The sequence below is a fragment of the Cryptotermes secundus genome, unplaced genomic scaffold (assembly GCF_002891405.2).
Source record: "Cryptotermes secundus unplaced genomic scaffold, Csec_1.0 scaffold209, whole genome shotgun sequence".
Lineage (NCBI taxonomy): Eukaryota > Metazoa > Arthropoda > Insecta > Blattodea > Kalotermitidae > Cryptotermes > Cryptotermes secundus.
Window position 1 is genome coordinate 1028987 of NW_019727789.1, and position 27983 is coordinate 1056969.

The 27983-nt window shown below is 44.2% G+C and overlaps 1 protein-coding gene across 4 annotated transcripts in view; it reads right to left on the reverse strand.

The window, feature by feature from the left end:
- Nucleotides 1–27983, reverse strand: part of LOC111864982 — a 258314-nt gene that overhangs the window by 73234 nt on the left and 157097 nt on the right. For all 4 annotated transcript variants that reach the window (XM_023852644.2, XM_023852646.2, XM_023852642.2 and 1 more), the window contains one exon: nt 1525–1612. In XM_023852644.2, the coding sequence (XP_023708412.1) occupies nt 1525–1612 (88 nt within the window). The remainder of the gene's footprint in view (nt 1–1524; nt 1613–27983) is intronic.

Consider the following 27983-nt stretch of genomic DNA (forward strand, 5'->3'; position numbering starts at 1 on the left):
TTGACTAAGCCTCTAACAGAAAAGATTACCAGGAAACTTCCTGGGGGTAAAGGGCGGCCGGCGTGTAAGGCTGACAACCTCACCGCCATCTGTGAGCCAATTGTCTAGAGAAAATGTGGGAGCCTCGAAATCTCACGCCAATATAGGCCTTCATGGTCTGTTACAGGGATAGCTTTACCTTTACCTACCTACCTAGTTGTTGTATTAGTAGTAGTGATAGTAGCAGTAAGTTTAGACTACACTATAAAATTTAATTTCCAACTACTCACGTTAAGTTCGTGACCCGGAATAGCCACCCTGATTTTAACGCACAGTTTTTAATAATTTGATGTTGTGGGCAAAACTGCACAGTATTTCCCAAGCGGCTGCCTCTGGGTTGGCAGCAGGTTACCATATGCTGGTCCGCAAGCGTACAAATCGCTGTTTACAACTGCCGACCTTCTTGTGCGTGCGGGGGAAACACTTCCCTCTGTCTGTGGCCAACAATGTACTCCGTGACCTGGCGTTCACAAGCGAACTATACCGCCCGAGCGACCACCGCTTGTCGTCGAAGATAGTGCCAACTTTAGCTGATAGAAGGTGTCGCCTGGACAGAGCAACGAATCCCTACGGCAGTTAATCTCGGTTTTCCAAACCGGAGCCGCTATTTTCTTAAAATAGCTCCTCAATTATCCTCACGAGGCTGAGCGGACCCCGCTGCAGACCCAGTGCTTCTCAGAAAATGTTGTAGCGCCGGGAATCGAACCCGGGACCTCTTGATCTGTAAGCAGGAACTGTGTATATCTCCACAGCTCTTTTGTTGGACCTTTGCCGTTTTTCAGTTTCTTGATCCTATACACAGTAGACAGGACTCCTTTGACGGGGGATCAGCCCGTCGCAAGGTCACTACCTACACGCACAACATAAATAGAGAATAAACACACACAGACATCCATGCCTTTAACTTTTATTGACGCACGTTTAAAACTGGACCGGACCCGACCAGAACCATTACAGTTCCATCTAATAACTGCATGCATTACCATGTTTAAACGGGTCTGTACTTAGAGCCTATACAAATTTTGGCAAATTTGTGGTATAAAGCCTGACCGCTTGCGGTCGAAACACGTAGTGAACGATAAGAAAATAGGGAAACATTAAATATTTTATTATAAGTTTGTATGATGGTTATCGTATGGCCTACACCAACTGCCATGCTCATGAAACAGGTGAACTGGGACCTTCAAGTAAAGTAAAGCTATCCCTGTAACAGGCCGTGAAAACCCATAGGGTTGTGAGACGTCGAGGCTCCCACATTTTCTAGACAATCAGCTCAAAGATGGTAGTAAGTTTGTCAGCCTTACGAGCCGACCGCCCTTTAACCCCAGGAAGATTCCTGGTACTCATATCTGTTAGACGCTGAGTCGACCCCAGGGCCATATTGCGGCTGGACTGGGACCTCCTGTGCCACAGAAATGACGAGTTCATTTGTGACGAGGCGAATACTCCGTTGAGCCTCGGAATGTGGATCTCTGTTTTACTTACCGTAATAGACGTCTTCCAGATCGGCGTATTTCTTTACGTTGACGCCGATCCTCCAGCTGTAGAGGAGTACCACCAGGATGGAGATGTTCTGCAAAACGAGGAAGAGAAAGACACTGAATAATGCAGCTTCCTCACTTACTAAAACGGAAAATGACCGTTTGTAGTGACTTGGCGAGAGTTTTGAAGTAGACAGCAGTGGCTTTAGAGATACTGTGTTGACATGTACCAAAAACGCTAAAGATAACCGAATTTCGATCAATTTATTGCCCTTTTTGGAGGGGGTGGAGTAACACTGAGTCCATTTGATACTTCGGCCACTAATTGGCCTATTGTACGTTATACTTGATGTTTCATGTTCATGTGGGTGGCAGGAGCCGTTCTATATCTGTTTGTGTAGGTTTTCTATATATTGCGAATCCATTCATAACAGCTACACACGACACAATAAGAGGAACTACCCACTACTATAGGGTAAGTACATATACGTGTATACCATAAAAAATACCAAGACGTCATAGAAAATACTATCACCTGTTAGGGTGCGCGTGACGGGGTTTAATTCGATGATTGAATTTATTAACACCTTACGCACTCAACTCCTAAGTACAGGCAATTATACCTCTATCGCTGTTTCCACAATTTACAGATAACTGACACAAAGACTAATGCCCTCATTTTATTACACTTTCCACTAGTCGTTACCTGGCAACGGATTCATAACAGTCTCACTGTAACTGCAGCACACTACGGAGTCTTCTTTGAATAGTCTAATTCTTTTCTTCCCATTTCTACTCAATTCCCCCTCGTTGGTGTCTCCACCTTATCGTGGTGAGGGGGTTTGAGTATGCCAAGGACCCTGAGAGCTATACCAGCGGTAGCGTAGCTACTGGCAGGGCCTCCCTTGCTGGACAGGTCAAAGGGTAGGCATCAGACGAAGAGAGACACCAAAAACTGATGCCGGAAGCAGCGTCATCAGCAGTGACTTGAAGCACAGAGCAAATGATGCTCGAGATGGTTCAAGTTCGTATAGCAACAGGCGTGACCAGAGTGGTTTGAACGGCTGCTGTACTGCGATGTGGAAAGCAAATGGAAAAACTACCACATTATCACTTTTCCTGGATAGTCTCTTTCCAAAAACAGAAGATCGCATTAAGTGGAGGAACTGTTTTGGAAGAGACTGTGGACCTGTCGTCTGACAGATTACTGATGGATGGACCCATGTTTCATCATCTACTCAATTATTCTGTCAACTGCCAACTCCAGAGACTCCATAAATTCTCTGCTGCAACTGCCAACTCCGGAACTCGACGCAATTCTAATTCTAGCTGCTCGAGATCCTCGTTATGTAGTCTCGGGGCGGATCCACAGAAAACACCGTTTCTTCTATTGTTTCGTATTGATTCACTGCTGCAGAGATGTGTTTACCACACCTTTGCGTAGTGACGAGTGCAGCGCAGACCACAGAAAACACCGCTCACCTATTGTTGCGGGCGTTCGCTTCCGCGAGAATGTCTTTACCCAGCCGTTGCCTAGAAGTGAACTTTTCCGGCTTTCATACGTCATGTCACAATGCCAGACGCGGTAGCGTTTTTGGTGGAGGAAGTATGCTACAAGCCGGAAGTTCGCGGGTTCTATTCCCGAGGAGGTGGATTTTTTTCAATTTACTTAATAATTCCAGCAGCGTTATTGTCCTGGGGTCGACTCAGCCTCTTAACAGGAATGAGTACCAGGAATGTTCCTGGTGGGTAAAGGGCGGCCGGCGTGTAAGGCTAACAACTTCCCCTCCATCTGCGTGGTGATTGTCTAGAAAATGTGGGAGCCTCGACGTCTCACAAACCTATGGGCCTTCACGCCTTTTTACAGGGATAGCTTTACTTGTTTCTTTTTTACTAATGCTAATTATAGACACATTGGCGCACAGACGAGGGCACACCACAGAAATTGAACTTACGGACGGAAGCAGAGCAGTTCCATCAGCTGTTTTAATGACACTTGAAGATGAGCTATTTGGTAGAAAAATGTAGTATGCATACACCAGTAGTGTAGACGAGATGTTAACGTTTAAAACATTTGAACGTTTTAAAAAGCAAGCTGCATGTGAGACGGAAAGTAACTAACAGGTAAAAAAAAGCGATGTGCAACAGCGTGCTATGGTACATTATTACTGACAGATATTGCAACTCTTCGACCGCCTCTGTGGTCTAGTGGTCAGAGTTTCTGGCTACATATACAGAGGTCCCGGGTTCGATTCCCGGCGCTACCAGATTTTCTGAGAAGTAGTGGAACTGGAACAGGGTCCACTCAGCCTTGTGAGGATAACTGGGGAGCTATTTCAATGGAAAAGTAGCAGCTCCGGTCTAGAAAACCGAGATTAACGGCCGTGGGGATTCGTTGCGCTGACTACGCGACATCGTCTATCGTTGGCACTAATTTCCACGACAAGCGGCGGTCGCTCGGTCGCTATAGTTCGCTTGAGGGCTACAGGCCACGGAGATTGCAATTCGCTGAACGAAAATTGCGGTCCAGTGGTGCAGTAGGAGTCAGGCCAGGCAAGCGAAGGACCCGGGGATGATCTGCGCGTTCCATAAGCTCTGAAATGATACCGTGACGAAGAATTATGAGGGAAATCAAACTAAAGCACCATGCACAATAGGCCTTGGCTTTAGATCGAGGCGAGAAGTCACCTTCGGACGCCGGCCACTTCAGAGTTTTCGTTTCACACACAGGGAACAGAATGTCTATCACGTGTCTTTGTAACTGATACCTACAAGCAGAGGTGGTGAAGTGCCTATTCAGTTACTAACTTCGTGCGATCGGAGAATCAGTTCACAGAAGTGTACATATACATGTTACAAGGCAGCGTCTGAAGCTTTGCTGATTGCGCGTATATCTGCTCCCATCTGGCTGTTACATTAAGCCCGATGTATTCAACACAGCTGTCGTTATAAAAATCGCTCTAAATAGATACTAGAATTTATTACATTACCCTCGAGTCCCGTCACAACATAAATAGCGAGGTGCCTCTGCATCTCGCCGCGCATGCGCGTAGTACCGCGATATTTATTGCGCACTTGCGGATATCTGCCTGCCAGAAAGCAGGCCTTTATTGCTGTGTGTTATCAGGGCAGTTGATTTATTGCCTCCCTTCCTTCTCTACAGCTCTGTCTATGTATACTTGAAAATCTGATCTCATTCCTATTTTGCCAATATCTCTGTCGTTTTCATCTGTGGTGTGTTCCCTACGGCAAACTTGTACGGCTCGTGACGCGACTTAGACGTTCGTGATACCTCAGTATTAATTGTCCTGTCGTGACCTTTTTCATTTAAATATTCCCTGCTCTTCTCCTTCCAGATCTTTTGTCCCATTGTATCTGTATTCGTTGGTAGAAAGTACAGCTATCCCTGTAACAGGCCGTGGAGGCCCATAGGCTTGTGTGACGTCGAGGCTCCCATATTTTCTCTAAATAATCGGCTCACAGATGGCGGTAAGGTTGTCAACGTTACGCGCTGGGCGCCCATTACCTACAGAAAGATTCCTGGCACTCATTTCTGTTAGAGGCTGAGTCGACACCAGGAAGGATTAGGTCAATTGAAAAAACTGAATGACCTCATCGGTAATCGAACCCGTGACCTTCCGGCTTCTAGCATAGTGCTTCAATCAACTACGCTCTTTTGTAACTTATTTTCTTTAATTTCTTTAATCTTGGCTGGTTACAGAGTAAGCAAGTTTTGGGTTTCATACCCTTTCATCTCAATTTTATGTGATTCTTTGTAGTTTCCTCTGTTCAGACTTATGACCTATTTAACCGCTTGATGCATCACTTCGCTGTCACTCCTAGGCTACTGCTTGGACAACCGAAGAACCGGATTTCGATTCCCGGCAACCCTAACAAGTTGTTTTCTTCTCCGCCTTGTCCAGACTTGCTCTGGTGTACCCCAAGCCTCATACGCATGGGATACTGGAGGCTCCTTCTTCGGGGGCAAAGCGGCTGAAGCGCAAATCTGACGACTTATCTCTATCTAGTGCCTGTCGAAGCTAGGATTGAGCTGAACTATAATTCCACTCTCAATTACGTGTTTTCGGCATGGTACGGGAATAAATTTAGTCTTTTATTTGTATAGCGGAAACGCCTCAGTGTTGTATTCCTTATGTGACTGTATGAGATAGACCGGTTTACGTTCATTGCCTCAGTCCCTCCAGAACAGGGCGGTTTCCTGAATTAGGTTACAATCCTCAAATCCCTACATATGGCAGTCCAGTAACTACATACACTTTCCCATTTCATTGACCGAAATATAACCTGCCTACCAGGATCACGATACAAAACGCATTGCAGAGACAAGAAAAATATACAAAATATTCGTGATGAACTCCGAGGGTAAGAGTAACAACAATTTATATTCCCGTCCAAAAACAGTAGCATTTCTACATCAGTTCCAGGTTGTATATGTTTCGGCAGGTTAAATGAATGCCATTATCAAAACTTTCCATATAAAGATGAAATAGGGAATATATCCTAATACATACTGTCACGTGTATGGGGGTACGCTTGACGAAAATAACGGGTTATAGTCAGGATGATTGGTTTTATTGGTACTTCGGTTACGAACTCTCTTAATTAAAATTAACAGAGCGTTATCGCCGATTTACACAATCAACAGTTCACCGTTACACACGCAGTAGGATTCTCGGTCTTCATTAGTCGTCTCCTGGTAACGGATCTCAACACAGAAACTTAAATCTCCGTCTTCTTTCTATACTTTTACGTCGCTGTACATTTTCTCATACGCAGTTATTTGATTAACCTTAATCTACTGCTTCCTCTGCAATATCTACATCCTCTCACTAATATCCGGTGCTTCTCACACACTTCGTCATTTATCTCCCTGTCAAATACTTACTCTCCTTTCCAATACTTCACTGTCTCTCAGAATAATTTATTTTGACTTTCAGTCACCAATTTCCCATTAAACTCATCTTCTGACCTCAAACCATCCACTTCATTTCCATTGTCTTGCTTCTCAAACATTCCTCCCCTTTCCAGGCCCCAGTTTCCTCTCAATTGAGCCTCATCCCCCCCCTTTCATAACCAAATTCCGTTTATTTTTTCAGTTTCTTCGCTAAATTAAAAAGAACTGCGTCTGCGGAAATGCTGACTAATCTCCGGAGCCTTTTCTTGTAAATGTGTTTCGTACGTTATGCTAGATCCTCCTGACAAATACACACGTAGCTTTGCTGCTTAAGATGAATTCCCTATCGGATTATGAGCTTAAGAATCTTAATGCATTACATAACAGGACATCTTCTAAGACGTCACGCCGGGTAATCTTAGAGCTCGGAGGTAATTGCGGTAGCGTAGTTGCTGAGGCGCTATGCTACTAACCGGAAGGTCGCTGGTGCAAGTCCCGAAGAGGTGGACTTTTTCAATTGACCTAATCCTTCCAGTCGCACTATTGTCCAGGTTTCGACTCAGACTCTAACAGAAATGAGTACCAGGAATCTACCTGGGGAGTAAAGGGCGGCAGAAGGGTCAGGTTGACAACCTTACTGCCATCTGTGAGCCGATTGTCTAGAGAAAATGTGGGAACCTCGACGTCTCACAACCCCATGGACATTCACAGCCTTTTACAAGGATAGATTTATCATACCTTACCTTAAGTAGAGAGTCGGGAAAGCGCAGTTGGTATAGCGACTGGCTACAGTCTGGACGACAGAGATGTCGGAGTTCGAGTCCTGGTTTGGTGAAGAGTTTTCACTTTTCCATGTCGTCCAGACCGGCTTTGGGGTTCACCCAACCCCTTATACAATGGGTACCGGGAGCTCTTTCCTGGAGTTAAAGCCGCCAGGTCGTGAAGCTGACCATTTACCTACAACTATTGCCGAGGTCAAGAAAATGTGGATCTATACATCTACTCCGCCATGCGCCTTCTTGGAGTAGTGCTTAGTTAGTTAAGCACAGGGCAACTTTACATTTACCTTAACTTAATTACAGCATCCTTATTTAGGGTTTGCAGAGTCTTGTGGCGCCATCCGAGGGCGCTGTAGGATCTTACTTCTTCGAGGCTACGATCATCCGTACTGAGTAAAACGGTAAAGCTATCCCCGTAACAGGCCGTGGAGGTCCATAGGCTTGTGAGACGTCGAGGCTCTCACATTTTCTAGAAAATCGGCTCACAGATGACGGTGAGGTTGTCAGCCTTACACGTCGGCCGTTCTTTACCCCCAGGAAAATTCCTGGTTCCCATTTCTCTTAGAGGCTGAGTCGACTCCAGGCTCGTAATGCGGCTGGAAGAGTTAGGTCAATTAAAAAAAAATCCTGTGACCTCATCGGGACTCGAACCCGCTACTTTCCGGCTTGTAGCATTGTGCCTCAACCAACTACGCTACCGCGTGCCCCCACCGGTACTGAGTACCTCTATAATATTACACGTACACCCATTAATAGGCAACGGGTTGGTAAACACGTTCCAGGAGAAGCAAGCGCGTGATACAATAGGATGTCTACTTCTAGGCAACAAAACTGTAAACATCCATCCTTAACAATAGAAGACAAATTCAATTCTGGGTAGGAGATAGCCACGGGAAGTTCGTAGAAGAAGAATTAGAAGTCGGCCGCTGACGACTTAACGTGTCATTTGAAGCCTTGATGTGTGCTATAATGCAGTGATATCTAGAGTGTGAGAGTTATAGTTCCTGTGTTAAAATCCGTTGCCAGGAAAGGAATAGGGAAATCTTTGCAAAGGAATAGCCATTGTTGAGATCTGTTTCCTAGCAACGACTAGTGAAAGCAGACATTGAAGACGTTATTTATGTGTTATAATTACAGTAGTCCTTTTTTTTTCATTGGTGCTATAGCCCTCATTTGGGCCTAAGCCTACTTCCATGAACCTCTCCGTTTCACTTCGGTTTACTAGATCTTAGACATNAGACATTGAAGACGTTATTTATGTGTTATAATTACAGTAGTCCTTTTTTTTTTCATTGGTGTTATAGCCCTCATTTGGACCTAGGCCTACTTCCACGAACCTCTCCGTTTCACTTCAGTTTACTAGATCTTAGACATACGGTAGGACTCCTTGTGCGGGTGATCAGCTCGTCGCAAGGCCTCTACCTGTACACAAACACAGAAAAACGCACACAAACATCCATGCCCTGAGTGGGATTCGAACCCACGATCCCGGCTTCCGAGCGAGCGAAGACAGTACATGCCTTAGACCGCTCGGCTACCCTGACCGGCACAGTAGTCCTTAAGTGTGTTATAATTATTTGTAGTTATGATTTGTTAATATCCAATAAATCGGATCGCCCATCCATATCCGCATTATTAGTCACTACTACACGTGACAATAGGCTTGAGGTATCCATTGTGCCAGTCACTGATCAGCTCTGTGGCGATGTGAGGACAGCCTATCAACACGACTCAGCATACCCACAAATCCGTCGTGATGTATGAGTCTATCTCGGTGACAAGTTCCCAAACTGGTGGAGAGGCTGTATAGGAAGTGTTGAGAATCCCCGTGTCCCAAGGTTCTCCTCGTGTGGGGTTACCTGAGGCAGTCGGTATACTCTACTAGTGCACGATCAGCAACACTCCAGAAACTAAGGCATGAAATTGAACTCTCGAAGTCATGCCAGCAGACATTTCACGAAACGTTTGTCACTTAGCTCTTCCCCGCTGCCAGCAGCGTCTAAAAGATAATAGCGGACGTTTTGAACGCTTGAGACACTCCACCACGTGCTCTTTTATATACAGAATGTCGACCTTTCGTGGACTACTTTCCTTATTTTGAAACAAGGAGTTCTGGGATACTACGTTCCTTGATACGACACGGACCGCATAGAAAACGACGAGAACAAAAATCCTTATGTTTTTGCGTGTGTATTCGTTGAAGTGGTACCCGTGTGGAGGCGGGTCGAATACCTCCACGGTGACCATGCGAGTCGTAGGAGACGACGAAAAGGGAAGTCTCGAATCTGAGACAGTAAAATATGGTCACGAGTCCTAAGGGACTCAGACCCGAGAAAGACTGCACTGGCAAGGGCCAGCAGCATATACAAAAGACAGTTCCATCCTCTCGTCAGAGAGGGCTTTCCACAAAAATAAGTCCGTAACTGTCAAACAGTAATGAATATCCGGTCATGAGCCCCTGATAGGGCTCGACGACAAGACTTACTGACAGACTGACCGTCAGTCGCAATAAGACGTTGACTTTGACTTTGACGTTGAACCGGTGATATTTTTGTCGAACCGTTGCCTAGCAATAAATGTAAGGATCTTTACCAAGCCGTTGCTAGAAATGAAAAGGGGCTACAAACAAACACACACACTCACGCACTATTAGTTTTGTAGAGTTCTGCCTCATGACACTGCCACTCAAACCTCCCTTTCTGACTAACACAAACTTCTCTAGCTGCAAGATTTGAGCTCTACCCCCTAGATGCGTCACGTTGCTTTCTTGCTAGACTTATTCTTGGAACCTTAGGATGGAGGCGACATGTTCCTCCGAAACGGCGGTTGACTTCCAATAGACTATATGGCGTTATATCCCAGACGACAAAATTATTTTCTACGTTTAGCAGTACAAATTTACTTACTGCCTTCTTGTGATTCTCGAAAAGTTTTTTGACACTCTTTTGTTTCCCTTCATGACATTATTACGTTAAACATCGTCAATTGTGTAAGGTATATTTATATCATGCGACCTTTCGAAAATTCGAAAACTTCTATTATTAAGTGTAAAATGGAAAACGATTCTATTTAGTTAGGTCCATTGTAAATATGCTTGCAATTGAGGTTTACTCACTCATGGAGCTGGGCCCTTCTTGAGGAGCCACCAAATCTGCAGCTACTCAAGAATTTCCCAGCATTTTATGGAACCCGAAGATTCATTACCGTGTTCACAAGAGCTCTCCACTGGTCCCTATCCTGAGTCAGATCAATCCACTCAATACCATCCCATCCTATCTCTCTAAGATCGATTTTAATATTGTCCACCCTCTTACGCCTTGGTCTTCCCAGTGGCACCTTTCTTCCGGCTTTCCCACCAATATCCTATATACATTTCTTCTCTCCCCATTCGTGCTACATGCCCTGCCTATCTCATCCTCCTTGGCTTGATCATTCTAATTATACTTGGAGTAGAGTACAAGTTATGAAGCTCCTCATTATGCAGTTTTCTCCAACCTCCTGTCACTTCATCCCTCTTCCGTCCAAATATTTTCCTCAGCACCCTGCTCTCAAACACCCTCCGTCTATGCCATTGAGACTAGTGTTTATAATGTGCCAAAGTGAGTAGGATATTTTCTCTATTACACCTGGTGATGGAAGTAGTAACAAGTCCGAAACGTCGTATAAACTAAATATGCCTAAGACGAAGAACAGCATCCAACATAACACTTCTTGAGACACTCAGCGGAACTAGCAAGCAGAAGTGCATCGCACAGAAATGCCAAATTCTGAATGAATCCTAAAGTGTTTACTCCTGATGGGATCTAAATTGCGGTTTGTTGGCTGCAGTGCACATATCAGCAACACATGTTGGCGAGCTATTGATTGGTAGGTTTAAAATATAAGCCCGCTTATGTTCACTCGTTATTCCCGAGAGAGAAAATATACGACGGCTTAGTGGTTAATTCTCCTGCTTCCAGATTCGGAAATCTCTGGTTTGTAGCGCGGACCACATACCAGCTATCCTGACTACGATCTTCCGTGGTTGCTCCCAATCTGTCGCTGAAAACTCTGGAATATACTGTCAGGTGATGGAGGGTGAGTATAGACGGGTTTTGGATTGATAATCAAATTTATTGGACTATTCAAAGCAGCTCGTGACTGAACTTTACAGTAAACTGTTACACACACTATGATCCACAGTCACGTCTTCAGTGCCGTTGCTTTGTAGCGGCTTCCAACGGCGACAGTTCCCGAACTGCCCTTGTTCCTCCGCTATCATCTTCTAAGAGCAACAGCTCACAACGACTGGAACGCAGCGATCCTCTGACTCACGCTCTGGTTTACTGCAACGGCTAACTGGCCCTGCTGGCCTTGCCATAGCTCAAGCGGTTAGTCGCTCGCTTCCCACAGCGGTGGTCCGGGTTCGATCCCGGGTCTGGTCAAGTGGGATTTGTGGTGGACAAAGTGGCGTTCGGGCAGGTTTTCTCCGAGTACTTCGGTTTCCCCTGCCAATCTTCATTCCACCAATTGCTCCACAATCACCTTCATCTATCATCTAGGGCTGGTACAATAGGCCAGAAGTGGCCGCAGTACAAGGGACTTAGTCGCACCCCACTAACAATAAAAGAAAACTGGCCCTGCTTATAACACCTCGGCCGGACCTAGTAGAAAACACTGTTCTTCTGTTACAGCGTAATTGTTGCCGTTGAATCATGCTTACTTGCGGAGCAGTTACTTTGCAAGGCTGTTGTATATTTGCTTATTTCTGTTAGGCCGTGCCTGGTGCGAGCGGCAGCACAGTATTTTGTGGAAAAATTTGCGGTGCTCTTACTGTCTGGACTATGCACATCGGATGGCAGAGTGACTGAAGAATTGGAAAATTTTGAGAAGGAAGAGGCGGTGGCCTATTCGAGATATTATCCCGGTAACTCCCTGGGAATTTGACGCAACTCGTGGGACACCTCCTCTCTGTCCGTCCATTAATCCAGCAATCTATCCATCCATCCATCTAATTACCTGTATGTCTACCTATCTATGGTTCTACAGTCCTTTTGTTGAACCTTGACCGTTTTTCAGTTTCTTGATATATACACAGTCGGTAGGACTCCTTGGACGGGAGATCAGCCCGTCGCAAGGCCGCTACCTGCACACAGGACAACACAAACACAGAATAAATGCATAGAGACATACATGCTTAGAGTGGTATTAGAACCCAGGATCCCAGTGTTCGAACGGGCGAAGACTGTTCATGCCTTAGACCTCGTGGCCACCGTGATCAGCGTGGGGGTCTGCTACTGAATTAAAATGTTCCTGGGGTTAGCTAATTAAGCATCAAGTCACGCAGACGTGTGGGGAAGTGGAGGTATAGCTCCACCATTTCTCGCCTCGGCACTAGATGGAGACGAGTGGTCAGCTACACGCCCCGACCGCTTTTCCCCCCTAGAAAGGGACCCTGGTACCCATTGGATAGGAGGCTGGATGGGGCCAAGACCCGCTCTGGACGCTGTGAAGAAGACAAATATTTTTTGTCACTGCCGATTAAAAAAAAAACCGACCGCCCAGCACCTATCCCGTCACTATACCGCCTGAGCTATTCCGACTGATAAAGGTATATAATAACTGAAAAAAATATTAAAACATATATAAACTGCAACTATAAAGTCGAATGACCGATTTTTTCGGCTGTGTCTTCAATGTTATAGCTTATTATTAATTTCCAGTTATAATTCCTGATATATTTTAACATGACTTTCGAAAGACAAACACAAGGATTCATCATCCTCATTCTCGGAGTATTTTAAAATCCCTCGAAGCACCTCCCGTACCTGTGTTGCCCACATTCTTTCCAGGCTCCCTTAATCTAAAGCCTAGCGACATCATCACAACCACGGATCGATCTGCAAGAAGGAGAAGGTATCACGTGCGGTATACATGACACGTACGGGTACGCAACTCAGCATCTCACAGCGGCAGTAACCTGACAGAAGTCCCACACTGCTCCTGTGTTCCTTACCAACACCGTAAGGCTGTTCGTTCCAAATTGGGACTTCCTCCAAACTGCTGGATTTGTGACTATGAAGGGTAATCTCCTCTTGGTGTGGTCCCGTGCAGTCCGCTAGAAGCGTCTCCTTTGTTGCTTTATTCGCTTGTTTTTCTACGCTAATGACGGTGGCAATGCGTTTCTCCGATACGTCGGTGAACCTCTACCAGATTAAATGGTATCAGATTACATCCTAGTAGAGAGTGCACTTTCTTCTCAAAATTCATAATAGCCTTAACTTACTTCTCTCAAGTTCAATACATTAAGGAGACGCAACTTAACTCCGTTCCTGAACAACTTCTGTCCACCTCTAACGAGATCTCATGAACACATTCGTAATTCTCACGTACATCGCGAGTGATAACCTCGAATCATATGGAGGAATTGCTGCTCTGAGGTGTAGGACGGATCTTTTGAAATATAAAAATAAAATTTTTGTTTTCTTTGTAGGCCTTCCAGACTACACTTTTCCAGCTGCACTATGGCCCTGGGGTCGACTCTGCCTATAACAGGAATGAGTACCAGGAATTTTCCACACGCGGCCGGTGCATAAGGCTGATAATCTCACTGCCATATGTGAGCCGATTGTTTAGAAATTGTGGGAGCCTCGACGTCTCACAACCCTATGGGCCTCCACGGTCTACTACGTAGGTAGTTTTATTTTTACCAGACTACACATTTATTGCTCAATGCATATCCAACTGTAAGAGTTGTCACAGCGGTGGTTATGAGGAGTTCTGTCTTCTGGGAAATAACGCCGTGCAATCCGTTGAAAGTCAACTGACGTTTCAGAAGAACATGTCGCCTCAATTTTGAGGGTTGAAGATTAAGCCAAACAAGAAGCCAGCATGAAGTAGGTAGGAATAAAACAGGGTTTAATCTTCAACCCAGAAGATAGAGGAGACATGTTTTTCCGAAAACTTCAGTTGACTTTCAACGGACTGCACGGGGCGTTATATTGTAGGAGACAAAACTCTTCAGTGTTACAAGTAATTCGTGTCGTAGTACATTGATAAATCTTTTTACAGTGCTGTGTGAAACATCGCTCCTGGATTCGAATTCATGAATCGTTTCTGCATTTTGTACTTCACCCAGAACGGAGCTGATCAAATGATCAAAGTCTCATGAAATTCCTTCATTAGTTGCCAAGTTACGAACAAATAGTGACACAAACTTGTAACACGTGTAACAGACAAAAAAAAAACTCAGTGGCCTGTAGTCCGCAAGGGAACTATACCGACCGAGCGACCACCACTTGTCGGCGAAGTTAGTGCCAAATTTAGTGGATAGATGGTGTCGCGTGGTCAGCGCAACGGATCCCCACAGCTCTTAATTACGGTTCTCTAGACTGGAGCCGATATTTCTTTGAAATAGCTTCTCAATTATCCACACGAGGCTGAGTGGACCCCATTCCAGACCAACTACTTCTCAGAAAATCTGGTAGCGCCGGGAATCGAACCCGGACCTCTGGATCTGTAGCCAGGAACTCTGACCACTAGACCACAGAGGCGGTCCCCTTCAGGTACAGTGAATATGTAATGGTTTATTACAGTGGACTGGGAAATAAGGGCCGGAATTATTTCATGGCCCTGTCAGAAAGTCGCTGCTGAGAGACGGAAACTATGACCTCTTGAATACAATTGAGTGGCTTACCAAGGCAGGTCCTTCAGATACGCCATAAAGAGAACCTGACTTCTCATATTCACATCGTTAATCGAGTCTTTCCATTAACCTGTGTCATATCATTCAGCTGATAGAACGTCACTGAACAACCTTCAAAGCAAGTATACTTGGTGGATCCTAAAGGGTTCTGATGAGGGTGTATAATATTAAGAATTTTCGTGTTTTTTGGATTGTTTCCATAGTCGGATATTCTAGAGACTAGAAAACACGACGTTTCGGAAATTGGATTTGTTTCCGTTCTCAAGTGAGGGAGGAAGACACCTACTCAGTTGCATCACAATTTTTATTGCATATATTCTTATCTCCCGCTGTATTTGCTTTTTTTTTTTCTTTTGGCGCTACAGTCCCAATTTGGGTCTTGGCCTGCCTCCATGAAACTCTCCGTTTCACTTCAGTTTACTAGATCTCAGATATTCGGTAGGATTACTTGGGCAGGTGATCAGCTCGTCGTAAGGTCTCTACCTGCGCATGCACGCACGCACGCACGCACGGACGCGCGCACACACACAAGCACAAACACTGAACATCCATGATCTGAGTGTGATTCGAACCCACGATCCCGGCTTCCGAGCGAGCGAAGACAGTGCATACTTTAGACCTCTCGGTTACCTTCACCGGTGCCGAATTAGTTTGGTCTCAGGTAATTAAATAGCTATGTGAATCTGACAGTTGTTGTCCAGTGATTGAGGTTAGCTTTTTCTAAGGGACCCAATTGAGTAGATGTCTTCACCCTTCACCTGAGGACGGAAATAGATCCACTTTCCGAAACGTTTTCTTTTCTAGTCTATAGAATACCGGACGAAGCAAAAGTCCGAAAACCCAATAATTCTAAGTATATTTCATCTTCCCTCTAGTTATTTCATCTGGAATTTACGTGGTGGAAGATCATTTTAGATTTTCATCGCTTTTCAAGCCTCATACGACATCGCCTAAGGGTCTCTACTTTCTATGAATTTCGACTCTATAGCCTGACTTTAGCAACAGCAGTGTGTGCTGACTGCAAATATATAGAGACTTTCACCGAGTTTTATTTACAGCCTCTACAATATTTTTAAAAATGTAAAAGGTAAAGTTGTCCCTGTGCTTAACTAATTAAGCACTGCGCCATGAAGTCATATGGGGGAGTGGATGTATAGATCCGTATTTTCATGACGTCGGCACTAGTTAGAGGCGAGTGATCACATTCACGCCCCGGCCGCTTTACCCTCGGCGAAAGAGCACGCAGCACCCATTGGATATGAGGTTTTGTGGGCTCCAGAGCCGGTCTGGACGACGTGGAGAGGATAAAATTCTTGATCCTACCGGGACGCGAACTCCGACCTCTCCGTCATCAAACCTGTAGCCAGTCGCTATATCGACTACGCTATCCCGGCTCAATTTTGTGATCTGTACAACTTAAGAAGTTTATTATTATTCGTATAGGTTTTCTTAATACGTGTTTTGAAAAATGACATAGGATTTTAGCATGAGTTATGATTTAAAAAGAGCAGTCATTAATTATCTTCTTCACCAGCCAATAGCAGGCAACTAAATTTCTGGCACTTGCAAGGCCGCATCTGAGTAACAACATAAGGAACAGAACAGCTGCTCTGTTTCGAAGAAACTGTAGGGTAATTATTGCAAAGATGTTTTCTTGTGAAATGGAGAACTGTAACAGAAAACAAAGTTTCTTTGACGAGAAAGAAACTGCCCATGGGGTAAGAAAATGGTAGGGATAATTTGGAAACTTATCGTAAACAAGACTAAAAGGCCCCCTGAAGGGGCTTTTACAAGGAGGGGGAAAATAAAAGGAAGAGCTAAAGGAACATTTGTGAATTGCTGGAAGTTGTGACGGAACTCCATTTTCAGGCGACGCCCCGAGTTCAGAACGTCACAGGGAGTGTGAGGAAATTGTCTACAGCTCATCAACACACTGCAAGGTACGCGAATCTAGGATATTCGCGGCACCCGTTGCGCTGACCACGTGACACCCTCTATCCGCTAAAGTTGGCACTAACTTTGCTGACAAGCGGCGTTCGCTCGGTCGGTACAGTTCGTTTGCGGACTACAGGCCAAGGAATTTGTTTTTTTATTTCATAAACGTTTCACACGACGCACATGATACTATCGCATTTTCCCATCGCACTGTACAAAACTGCTGAATGCATTTCGATAAAAAGGTTACAAATTTCGAGATGTTCAAGGCGGTGATTATTCAACGCGCAGTTTTATATATCGGGGGAACACACTATCTCCATCTTCCAATGAAGGCGCGTGCCGAAACGTCTATCCGCCTACAAGACTACACGAGTATTACAGTGTCACAACCCAGACTATCAGAATCTGAGTGTTGTTTGAAATTCTGGGCAAATTTAATTTTGGTTTTTACGTTTCAAGCAAGACTCACGTTTTGTTATGCAGCGGTGTTCTATCTCAACTATTGTCACTTGCTGTACGCCTTGGGGCGGCAGGCTACGTTGCGTCATCAACCCTGGAAACGTATACCCGCTTAAAGGGGTAGTATGATCTGGGTGTTCTTTCAAGGAGGTGGTTCAGGGTTCGTGGTCGAATCTTAGCTCTAGGAAATAAACTTGTAACACTAAGTATCCGTCATTCTCTACGTTTATCTATCTACATACTCATTTGGGGTTGAATTAAGTTACATAATTTCATATTCTCACATATTTAAGGTGCGACAAGTTCTCTACAGCTCTTGTGAACCTTGGCCGCCTTTTCAGTTTCTTAATCTATACACAGTCAGTAGGATTCCTTGGACGGGGGATCAGCATGTCGCAAGGCCGCTACCTTCACACAGAACAATACAAATACAGAATAAACGCACACAGACATCCTTGCCTCTATTGGGATTCGAATCCACGATCCCCGTGTTCGAACGGGCGAACACGGTTCATGTCTTAGGCCCCGTGGCCACTGCGATCGGCTTGTAAGAAGTTTAAGGAGATTGTATTTATATCTACGTTTACTTTTTACGTCATTCCAGGGGCTGTCCATGCGAATATTTCCTTTCTAAATCAGTTTTGTTCTACGTTAATTAAGGTCTTACTTATTATTTATTTATTTATTTATTTTTTTCATACTCGTACAGGGGGGCTCGCGGTAGCGTAGTTGGTTGAGACACTATGCTACAAGCCGCTGAGTCGAGGGTTCAAATCCCAATGAGGTGGATTCTTTCACTATGTCCTGGGGTCGCCTCAGCCTTTAACAGAAATGAGTACCAGGAAACTTTCTGGGGGTTAAAGGGCGGCCGGCGCGTACGACTGACAGACTTACCGCCATCTATGAGCCGATTGTCTAGAGTAAATATGGGAGTCTCGATGTCTCACAACCCTATGGGCCTGCACGGCCTGTTACAAGGGTAGCTTTATACTTTTACCTGTATATTTGTACAGATCTTACAATAGCAACACAACAATCTTCAGGGACATGTCCAGTCCTCCAGTATATTGTCACGTGTATGAATGATATAGTATGGGATTTGGATTGGTAATTGGATTTATTAAGCACTTATAGATCGTAACTATTAGTAACTATAGCGCTATCGCTAATTCAAACACTCTTCAATTCACTACAGCACGCATTAAGACTCCTCAGTCTGCTATGTCTTCAGAGGTTGCCTGGGGTTCAAACGCTGCCCACATCCACATGATGTAAGCGTATAACAGCCGAATACATCAAGAGTTATCATAAAGGCCTGTAATAAGGTTAAATTTTATTATTTATTTTAGGGACAGCTTGTATTACAATTTTCACGCAACAATTTCATAGCAATAATGGAACGGCGTTTCCTGTGCTCTCCTTACCGAGATGTTATACGCAGGACACTTAGTGAGAGTCAATTTGATTGAGTTATTTGGTTGGTGAGTGACTGAGTCTGTGAGTTAGAGAACTGCCGAGTTTCTGTCGTTGTGAGTTATTATTGTGAGAAGCAGGTAGCTGAGGCCATTGGCAGTTCGGGAACCCAGAGGGAGAGGAACGTCCGCCGTTGGAAGCCGCTACCGAGCAACGGCTAGTAAAGGCCTCACTGTGGACAGTAATGTGGACACGCGCGTGTTCGAGTGCAACGTCGTGTCAAAATTTCGAAGCAATCGGTGAAGAACTTTCGGAGATCTTCGAAGAGAGCGAAACCAACAGTTACATTTATATATATATATATTCGCTGGATTTGAGGTTCTCACAGCTGTGACTATGAAGCGTATTGTCAACTGTGACATATTGTCGTGTAGTGCCGTAGAAATTCACAGATGTTTTGGATGAGTACACCGCCTCCGTCTTCAGGGTAGAAAAGTCAGTCAAGCAAGTAAACACGGCTGGCTTCTTGCTGCTTATCTGCTTGGCTTACTCTCCGGCCCTGAAGGCGGTCGAACTTTTACCAGGTTTCACGACATTACATCCCAGAATTTTACACTCTTTATCATATCTTATTGAATTAATGATTTGTGTGACTGCATACGGAATCCATTTACCTGTTAAATGATGGAGCTAGTAACTTTTCCTGTGTTTTTGTGTGTTTCTGACGCTGATGAGCTGCCTGTATTTCCCCCGTTAAGCCTGTTTAGTACTCACATCTCATTGAGCTAAGGGCTTGCCTACCTAAAAGGCGTATAAAATTCAATTGAGCTATTCCTTAGTCGCCTGTTCGTTCTAAAAAGGGCCTCAGAGATAGTGGCGCAACCTTCCGAACCAGTGCCACGCAAACTGAATTAGCAGATCCCCGGAGCTTGGATATTCTACCCCGTGTTACACCCTGAACGCGACTTAGTATCATCACTTTTGTATCTAGGCAAAACAGTCTCAAATTTATCGGCGAAAGTGAGAACTTTGCGATTCTGTCACACAAACGAGAACAGTGTGTTATACGTACTTTTTTTTTTCGGTTACTTGACAACTCTTTCAGTTTCTCACTCTGTAGACCTACAGCATTAAACAAAGGGATGGTAGCGTAGTTGGTTGAGGCACTATGCTACAAGCCGGAAGGTCGCGGAATCGAATCCCGATGAGATTTTTCCAATTTACCTAATCCTTCCGCCACACTACGACCCTGGGTTCGACTCAGCCTCTGACAGAAATGAGTACCAGGAATATTCCTGACAAACTCACCGCAATTGTGAGCCGATTGTCTAGAAAATGTAGGAGCCACAACATCTTAGAACCCTATAGGCCTCCAAGGCCTGTTACCGGAATAGTTTAACCTCTTTTATGGTTAGTGAATATTGAACTGGAAAGAATATGGTAGGAAGCAGTATAGACCTAATACATTTATTTTCTTCAGGTGGGGTGAGACCGAGTGAGCTTCAGACTGCAGCCACTAATTTGCCTACTGTACCAGCACAGTGCCACTTTGTTCACCACAAATCCCACATGATTTGAAGTGGGATCGAACCTGGATAACCGCAGACGGAGACCATCGAATAAACGCCCGAGCCATGGCGCGGCCTTTAGTTCCGGTTAGGATCTTGATAGCTCGCAATTGGGTAAAGCCACGACAAATATTTTCAGGCCAAGGAGTGGACTGGAATCTCTTGAATGTGAAACAGGAGTCCTACACACAAACGCCATATTCTGTCTGGAAATTACATACTGGTATTTTTATGCATATGTTATCAAAATTTATACAGGAATATCAAGTACAGGGGCCATGTAGAGTGGAAAGCAATGTGAGCTTTACTGCAAAAGGCGTGGAATCGAGACTGGATCTGAAATGAATTGACGGAAAAGTCGATCAGACAATGCGGTCTCCTGACTCGGAAGCATTCCAACTGTGTACATGCATCACAACATATATATATAAGTTTTAGGATTTCAGGCTCTTACAGGGCTGGTTGGATTTCTATCTTCTGAGATATAACGCCATAAACCTGCTTCATACAGAATTTTGCTTGGCTTATTCTTCGACCCTGATGATGGGAGTGACATGTTCCTTCGAAACGTCCTTTAACTTTCAACGGACTACACGGCGTTATATTCCAGAAGATAGAACTCTTCATAATGTAGCGTATAGACACGCTGATAGGCAAACACCTCGAAACAAACAACGAGACAACAGCCGTTGTTAGCCAACTTCGCGGTAAACACGGCTCTACAACAATAGCTAATGTTGAAAACGGTGTTTTCTACTCGGCCCGTGCAAAGGGGTTCTAAGAATGACAACTGGGGCGACCCAGTCAATCTTGAGCGGTTTGTGAGCCGTAAAGGTGTGAGCAATAGCCCTTTTTTCAAGTCTGTGACCAGGCGACACTCAGTTGCGAGGTTTCAGTTGAGATTTGAGTTCTGCACGTGGGACTATGAAAATATGACCTGAACGCGTGAAGCTGAAGAATCTCCACTATCAAAGCCGTTGCCAGGAAAAGGCAGATGAAGATTCAACAGGCTGGAAAAAGGTTTAGCGAGTATTGTGGTCATTTGTAAAGCCTGGACATTAGCGATAGCGCTGTAGATACTTGAAGTTCCTAGTGCTGTGTACAAGTAGTCAACAAATCCATTCACCAATCCATACCCCGTCTATACTCACACACCCCTAAATCGTGATAATACATAAACTTGATACTGTGACATTTAACAACAGGCCAGTAAGGTCGGCCTCCGGTAATGTGGTAATCACGAGTGAGCTTACACGACACGGGAATGGAAACAGTTGCGCATGCGCCATGAAACCATTATTGGTGGAGCATAATTGATTAGACGTACCACTCAGCGCTAGAGTAAACTCAATTGATCACACATCACTCTGCCTCGTGGCATACCTCGGCTGTGTATGTGGTCTCTAGTTAGCATTAATACCAATTACGAGCCAACCTGCCGATCACAATGGCCGCGCGGTCTAAGGCATGAACTGTCTTCTCTCACTCAGACACTGGGATCGTGGGTTTGAATCCCACTCAAGTCTTAGATATCTGTGTGCGTTTTTTCTGTGTTTGTGTCGTCCTGTGTGCAGCCTTGCGATGGGCTGATCCCCTGTCCAAGGTGTCCTACCGACTGTGTAAAAGATCAAGCAACTGAAAATGCGGCCAAGGTCCAACAAAGGGCTGTAGAGTCACCGATGAATGAATGAATGTGGTGTATATGGAGGGGATGAGTAATTCATGCATTTTATTCGGAAAGCTTGAGGGGAGGGAACCCCTTTGAAGACCTAGATGTAAGTGAGAGAAAGTTTGATCTGTTACTGTCGTTCCCAAATGTGTCCCATTTTCAGACGATATGTATTTGCTGTCTTCATGTTATGACATTGCCCTACATTCTGGCGACGAGACATCAACATGTACTTACGTTTCTCTATAACCCCTATTCGAAAATCGGATAAATATTTGAATAATTTTGCTTAATATGTGGGCAGAAACGCGGATAGTCTGGTTATTGATGGCTACCTATGAGACTGCACGGCGTCATAACCAAGAAAACTTCTGTCTGAATACTGCGAGGACATAGATATTCTAGAGAAATATGTCCTACAGTTTATGAACTAGAGAATGTTTATTGTGCCAGCAAGAAAATTCGATTCACAACCTTTTTATACCCGTTATTATGTGCATGAAACAGCATTTGCTGTTACAAGAACTCAAATTTTCTGTGCATGCATCTATTCAAGTCAGATAAACGATTCTAATTATTGCGACGTGTACAGGGCTGTGCGTGACTTATAAGATGGGGGTTTGGTTTTGATTTATTGCACTTACACACTTTATTCGTAACTACAAGTAATACAGCGCTATTCCTGATCTACACACTTTAGAGTTCACAGTTACGCACTCACTAGGATCCCCAGTCTTCATTAGTCGTATCCTGGCAACGGATTTATAATAGTCTCACGGTAACTTCAAATCACACACGAAAACTTTTCACAGTCTGAATCCTTTCTTGCCATTTCTTCTTAAACACCTTCGACTGCCATCTCCAGAACTCGATCAAATTCTCGACAATAACTAACTCGAACTCTTCTCAACTGAGCTCTGAACTTCTGACAACTGACTCTTCTCAACTGAGCTCTTAAAACTTCTGACAACTGACTCTTCTCAACTGAGCTCTCAACTTCTGACAACTGAATCTTCTCAACTGAGCTCTCAACTTCTGACAACTGAATCTTCTCAACTGAGCTATCAACTTCTGACAACTGACTCTTCTCAACTGAACACCTCCTCACAAACACCCTGCATGGAGCATGCATAAAACACAGCCTATATTGTTAAGGAGGGCGTGTAACAATCCGTTATCCAGCAATGGACGTCCTATTGCGTACTTGGTTACCGCGGGAATATATTTACCAAGTCGTTGCCTAGCAATTTGTCTATAAGTCACATTATGTTAATGACGCCGTAGTATTTAAAGATGCATACACACACATACTTACATGCATACTCTCGACGGTTAGACATACACGGAGGCTTATAGTACGAGAGAATGAGTTCTGGCAGCGATTCTAGGGCTTGGGAAGTAGGAAAACAATTTCGACGCCTGTTGGAACCAACATTTCTCCATGGCTGTCTCGATCCGCAGTAAACTCCCAACTAATGCTTATAAATGGACCCCCGTGTATTTGATAAAGTAATGGACATTTATGTCAGCAAGTTTCTTGGGGGTAACGTAACGGCTGTTTGGTGAGCGCAGTCCATAAATCTAATGAACCCTTGTTAGCAAGAACCGTGTGCACAAGAAGCAATTAAAATGAGCCCCTGCCAACAAGAATGTTTTCAACTAATCTATCATTGCTATATTCAATATTAGATTTCCACAACGTTAAATCATAATAAAGAATTATATGTCTGTTCATTATTGAAAGTAATTTACTCTTATATGCAATAATTTATCTTGCGTTCTTCATACCAATTTGAAGTAAACAATCCTTTATACTTTGTAGCAAAAGTTGTTTCACTGCCCCAGTATAAAGCTGGCTGTCCCTGTGGCGTAGGGACCTGAGATTCAATAAGTACAGGTTTCAGATAAATAAAGAAGCAGTCAATGTTGTCACGTGTATGAGTGACTGTAGACGGAATTTGGAGGGGTAATTGGATATTTAATACTTAAAGATCGTAACTACAAGTCACTATAGCTGTATCGCTAATTCACACATTCTGCAGTCCACTATAGCAGTCTGCAGAGTCTTTACCAGTCGTCGCCTCGTAACGGCTTCCAACGGCGGATGTTCCCTTTTCTCTGGGTTCCCTAACTGTCCTCATGTCTCAGGTACCAGCTTCTAACAGCAACAGCTCACAAGGACTGTACCGCAGTTCTCTGACTAACTCACTAACTCAGCAACCAAATCTTCACTTCCCTATGTTGCTCTAACAGCGAGATTACCTGTCACTGACTGTCTTGGTTACAAGATCACAGCACGGACAGCAGAGGAAACACCACTCCTCTATGGTGTAGTTCAACTGTTGTTTGTTGGCTTTGTTGCTTAGCAGCTGGCTTTGTTTACAGAGTCATTACTTAGCAACAGGTTTGCATGCTACAGTATAATGACAATCAATCACTCCCTCAAACGTGGTGCATTATCAGCCGTAAGAATCAACGGACGGTATCAAACATATTTTCACGTGTCCTGCTTACGTGGCTAATGATTAATGGGTACCCGGGTTAGATAAATCGATTTATTGGACAGCCACCAGTCGTAACTGCAAATAATTGTAACACTTCAAAAAATTACTGCCACAATAACACATGAAGTAAAGCCTTCAACATTTCAATTCGTGAATGCTCCTGGGACGAATTCGTTGATTTAAGCCTGTACGAAACGAAGCCAAGTTCAATTCCTTAATTCCGTAATTCCTCAATCCCGTAATTAAATAATTCGTCTGGCAAACTCTCCTGTTATTTTCCGGCGAATCTTGTAGAAGTCACCTCTTTCAACAGTAAAGCAATTGCATTCGTTGCCATGGATATCGGTTTTCAGTCAGCTAAAGTTACACTGCGTGTATCAGAACCCTAGTAATCGAAGTTCTATATTTGACTGTGTTACCTAGAAAATATTTTTAACGAGCCGTTGCCTAGCTGTACATATTACAATATTATGGGTATAATTCTGGGTGATGCAAGTGAATAAAATGAATTAATACTGTGAAAAACATGTATGTCTGTCCGTTTGCCTACTACATCTCCAAAATTACTCACCAGTTGTTTGTATAATGTGCAATCAGTCTGTATTAAAGTCTTACGTGTTTAATTTGTTTGTTCTTCATTTGTCTAACGAGGATTTCCATTCCTAATATTAAACACTGTTTAATAATGTGATGGCATATAGGATATTGGTGGGTAAGCCAGAAGGAAAGGGACCACTGGGAAGACCAAAGCGTAGGTGGGTGGACAATATTAAAATGGATCTTAGAGAGATAGGATGGAATGTTATTGATTGGATTGATCTGGTTCAGGGTAGGGACCGGTGGAGGGCTCTTGTGAACACGGTAATGAACCTTCGGGTTCCATAAAATGCTGCGAAATTCTTGAGTAGCTGCAGAATTGGCGGCTTCTCCAGAAGGGCTCAGCTCCATGAGTGAGTAAGTAAGTATTTTTTTATTGCTAGTGGGGTGGGACTATGTCCCTTGTACTGCGGCCATTTCTGGCCTATTGTACCAGCCACAGATGATAGGTGAGGGTGATTGTGGAGCAATTGGTGGAATGAAGATTGGCAGGGGAAACCGAAGTCCTAGGAGAAAACCTGCCCCGGCGCCACTTTGTCCACCTAAAATCCTACTTGACCAGACCCGAGAGCGAACCCGGGCCTCCGCGGTGGGAAACCAGCGACTAACCGCTTGAGCTATGGCGCGGCCACTGAGTAAGTAAGTAAGTAAGTAAGTACGGCTGTGGAAGCAAACGTGTGTTCCCTAATTTAAGGAACTGTAACAAATATAACTTAGACTAGTGGAAATCCCAAGAAGTCTCGGTAAGTAGAGCCGACATCCGGGCCGAATTTTGAAGCCGGGGATTCCCTTACCCGTCTATAATCACTAGTACACGTGACAATAATACTGTGACTCATATACCATGACAGCTTTATTGATAGAGTGTACTGCAGAAGCAACGACGACTTGTGACCAGACCACAGCGATCAAAGAGCGTGGAAACGGTGGCAGCAGCGGAGATTTAGGTTTCAGTAGTGCCGTGGCTGCAGGAGCCACAGGAAAGATTACGAACGGGTGGAAACATTCAAAGGAGGGAGGATGGTTGTTGATCGTGTACATTCTAAGTGACCATCGACTGTGCAACATGTGAAGGAGAGAATCGATAGAAGTATTCAGAGTAATCGATTAATCTGAATGCGGTGCTTTACCGAAAACCTTTTATTCTGATGAAGTAAAAATATTTGTTGACAACTCGACAAAATGCTTTAAAAATATTACGATTTCAACGGAAAATACCATGCCTAACTACAACTCTTTTAGTTATTAAGAACCTGAAAAGACTGCCAGTATTTTACAAAATTTCGAAATATTATAACGGAAACACAAAAGCAGAGCAGCAAATCTTATGGCGGTTAAAAAACGACTATACGAGGGGGAATCAGTAAAGAGGCGACAAATAGAAGTAAAACAGCTGTAATGAATGTAATTGGTTTCCTATGTGTATCAATAGGTAGCAGCACAGTCCAGTTTCATGACAGCCTAGGTAGCTGACAGACATGGGCATGTTCGGAGGCTGGTTTCAGTAGTCAAAATGGTGACCACGCTTGAGAAGTGTACTAAGAGCAGTTTTCTATTGTTCGTTTCTTTTTGGCACAAGGGCTGAATGAAATGGATATTTTTAAATAAATGTTTCCTGTTTACGAGGAGAAGTGTTTGTCGCGTAAAGCTTTTCACAACTGCACCAAGAAACGTTGCAAAAGTTTCGCCGCTGACGGAGAGGTTGAAACGGAGGTGGGGAAGTGGCTGAGACAACAGTCAAACAACTTCTATTCTGAGGGTTTCGACGCACTGTTAAAGCGATGGGACAAGTGCTTCAGTGTTTGTAGATATGTCGAGAAACAAATGTGTTCCCCAGGTTCGAATATCACATGTTTTACGTTTCATGTTAATTTGTGACTTACTTAATGACTGTTCCTTTTACATAATTTCTTATGTGGTTTATTTAATGGCAGTGTCCGTACATCACACCAGCATCGGACATTTGTGAATAACGAATTGTAAAACTTGTGGAAGGAAGCGGTCGTTTTCTGATTTAAGGTACTAACCCTGCATTTGCCTTGAGGAAGTGAGGAAAACCACGACAGAAATCAGTCTGTGTTCCGACAGAGATTCGAACCGGTTACCCGAACACAAGCCAGAAGCGTTATTTAGTGAGCCAGTCGCTCGGTTATTATAATAATTGTGAGGTGGGCGATTGTTAAGTTACGTTCACATGATTCCTGTCTCCTAAGTTTAGCTATATTACGGAACGGGGCTTCTTTCGGCGTGTTTAAAACAGAACAAGAAGTGTCTTCAGTATTTCGTCCCAGCGGGAGGTAATGTCCAGTACTGTCTGCGACCATTTGGACTGACTCTTGTGTTCACAATTGTCGCAACACATGGCTTCACTCCTGTGACGTCACACAAAGTTAGTTCGGACAGCTGACGGTAGGCGGCGGCCGGACTAGGGGCGGTAATGGGAAGGCGACTTCCAGTTTCCATCAGAGTGTAGCAATCTCAAAACAAGGAGGTGTAACGAGGGGGGTGTCTTGCAGACTTATGGGAGAAATGTTCTACCGATCTGCGGTATTGCGGTGTGAAAGGGAAAGAAACGAATTTTACGTCTTTGTTTTCTTTCTCTTTTCGTGTGACATTTCATTTTATTCTTGTTTTCTCTGCCTTCGTTCTTATTAAATTACAATGTGATGTACGTCATGGCAAGGGCTCCGAACAAGAATGAAATATAGGGTATCACTGTTGCCTTGGAGATAAGCGTTCACCATAGGTTCGCTGCTAAATGGAATTTCTGCAGGCAATACTCCCTCAATCTGATAGCTTTCGTTTTCTCTATTCTTACAGATAACTTCTAAGGAGTCGGTGTAGAGTAGTTGGTATATCGATTAGCTAAGGGCTGGACGACTGAGGGGTCAGAGTTCGAGTCCCGTTAGGGTCAATAATTTTTTGATCTCCAAATCA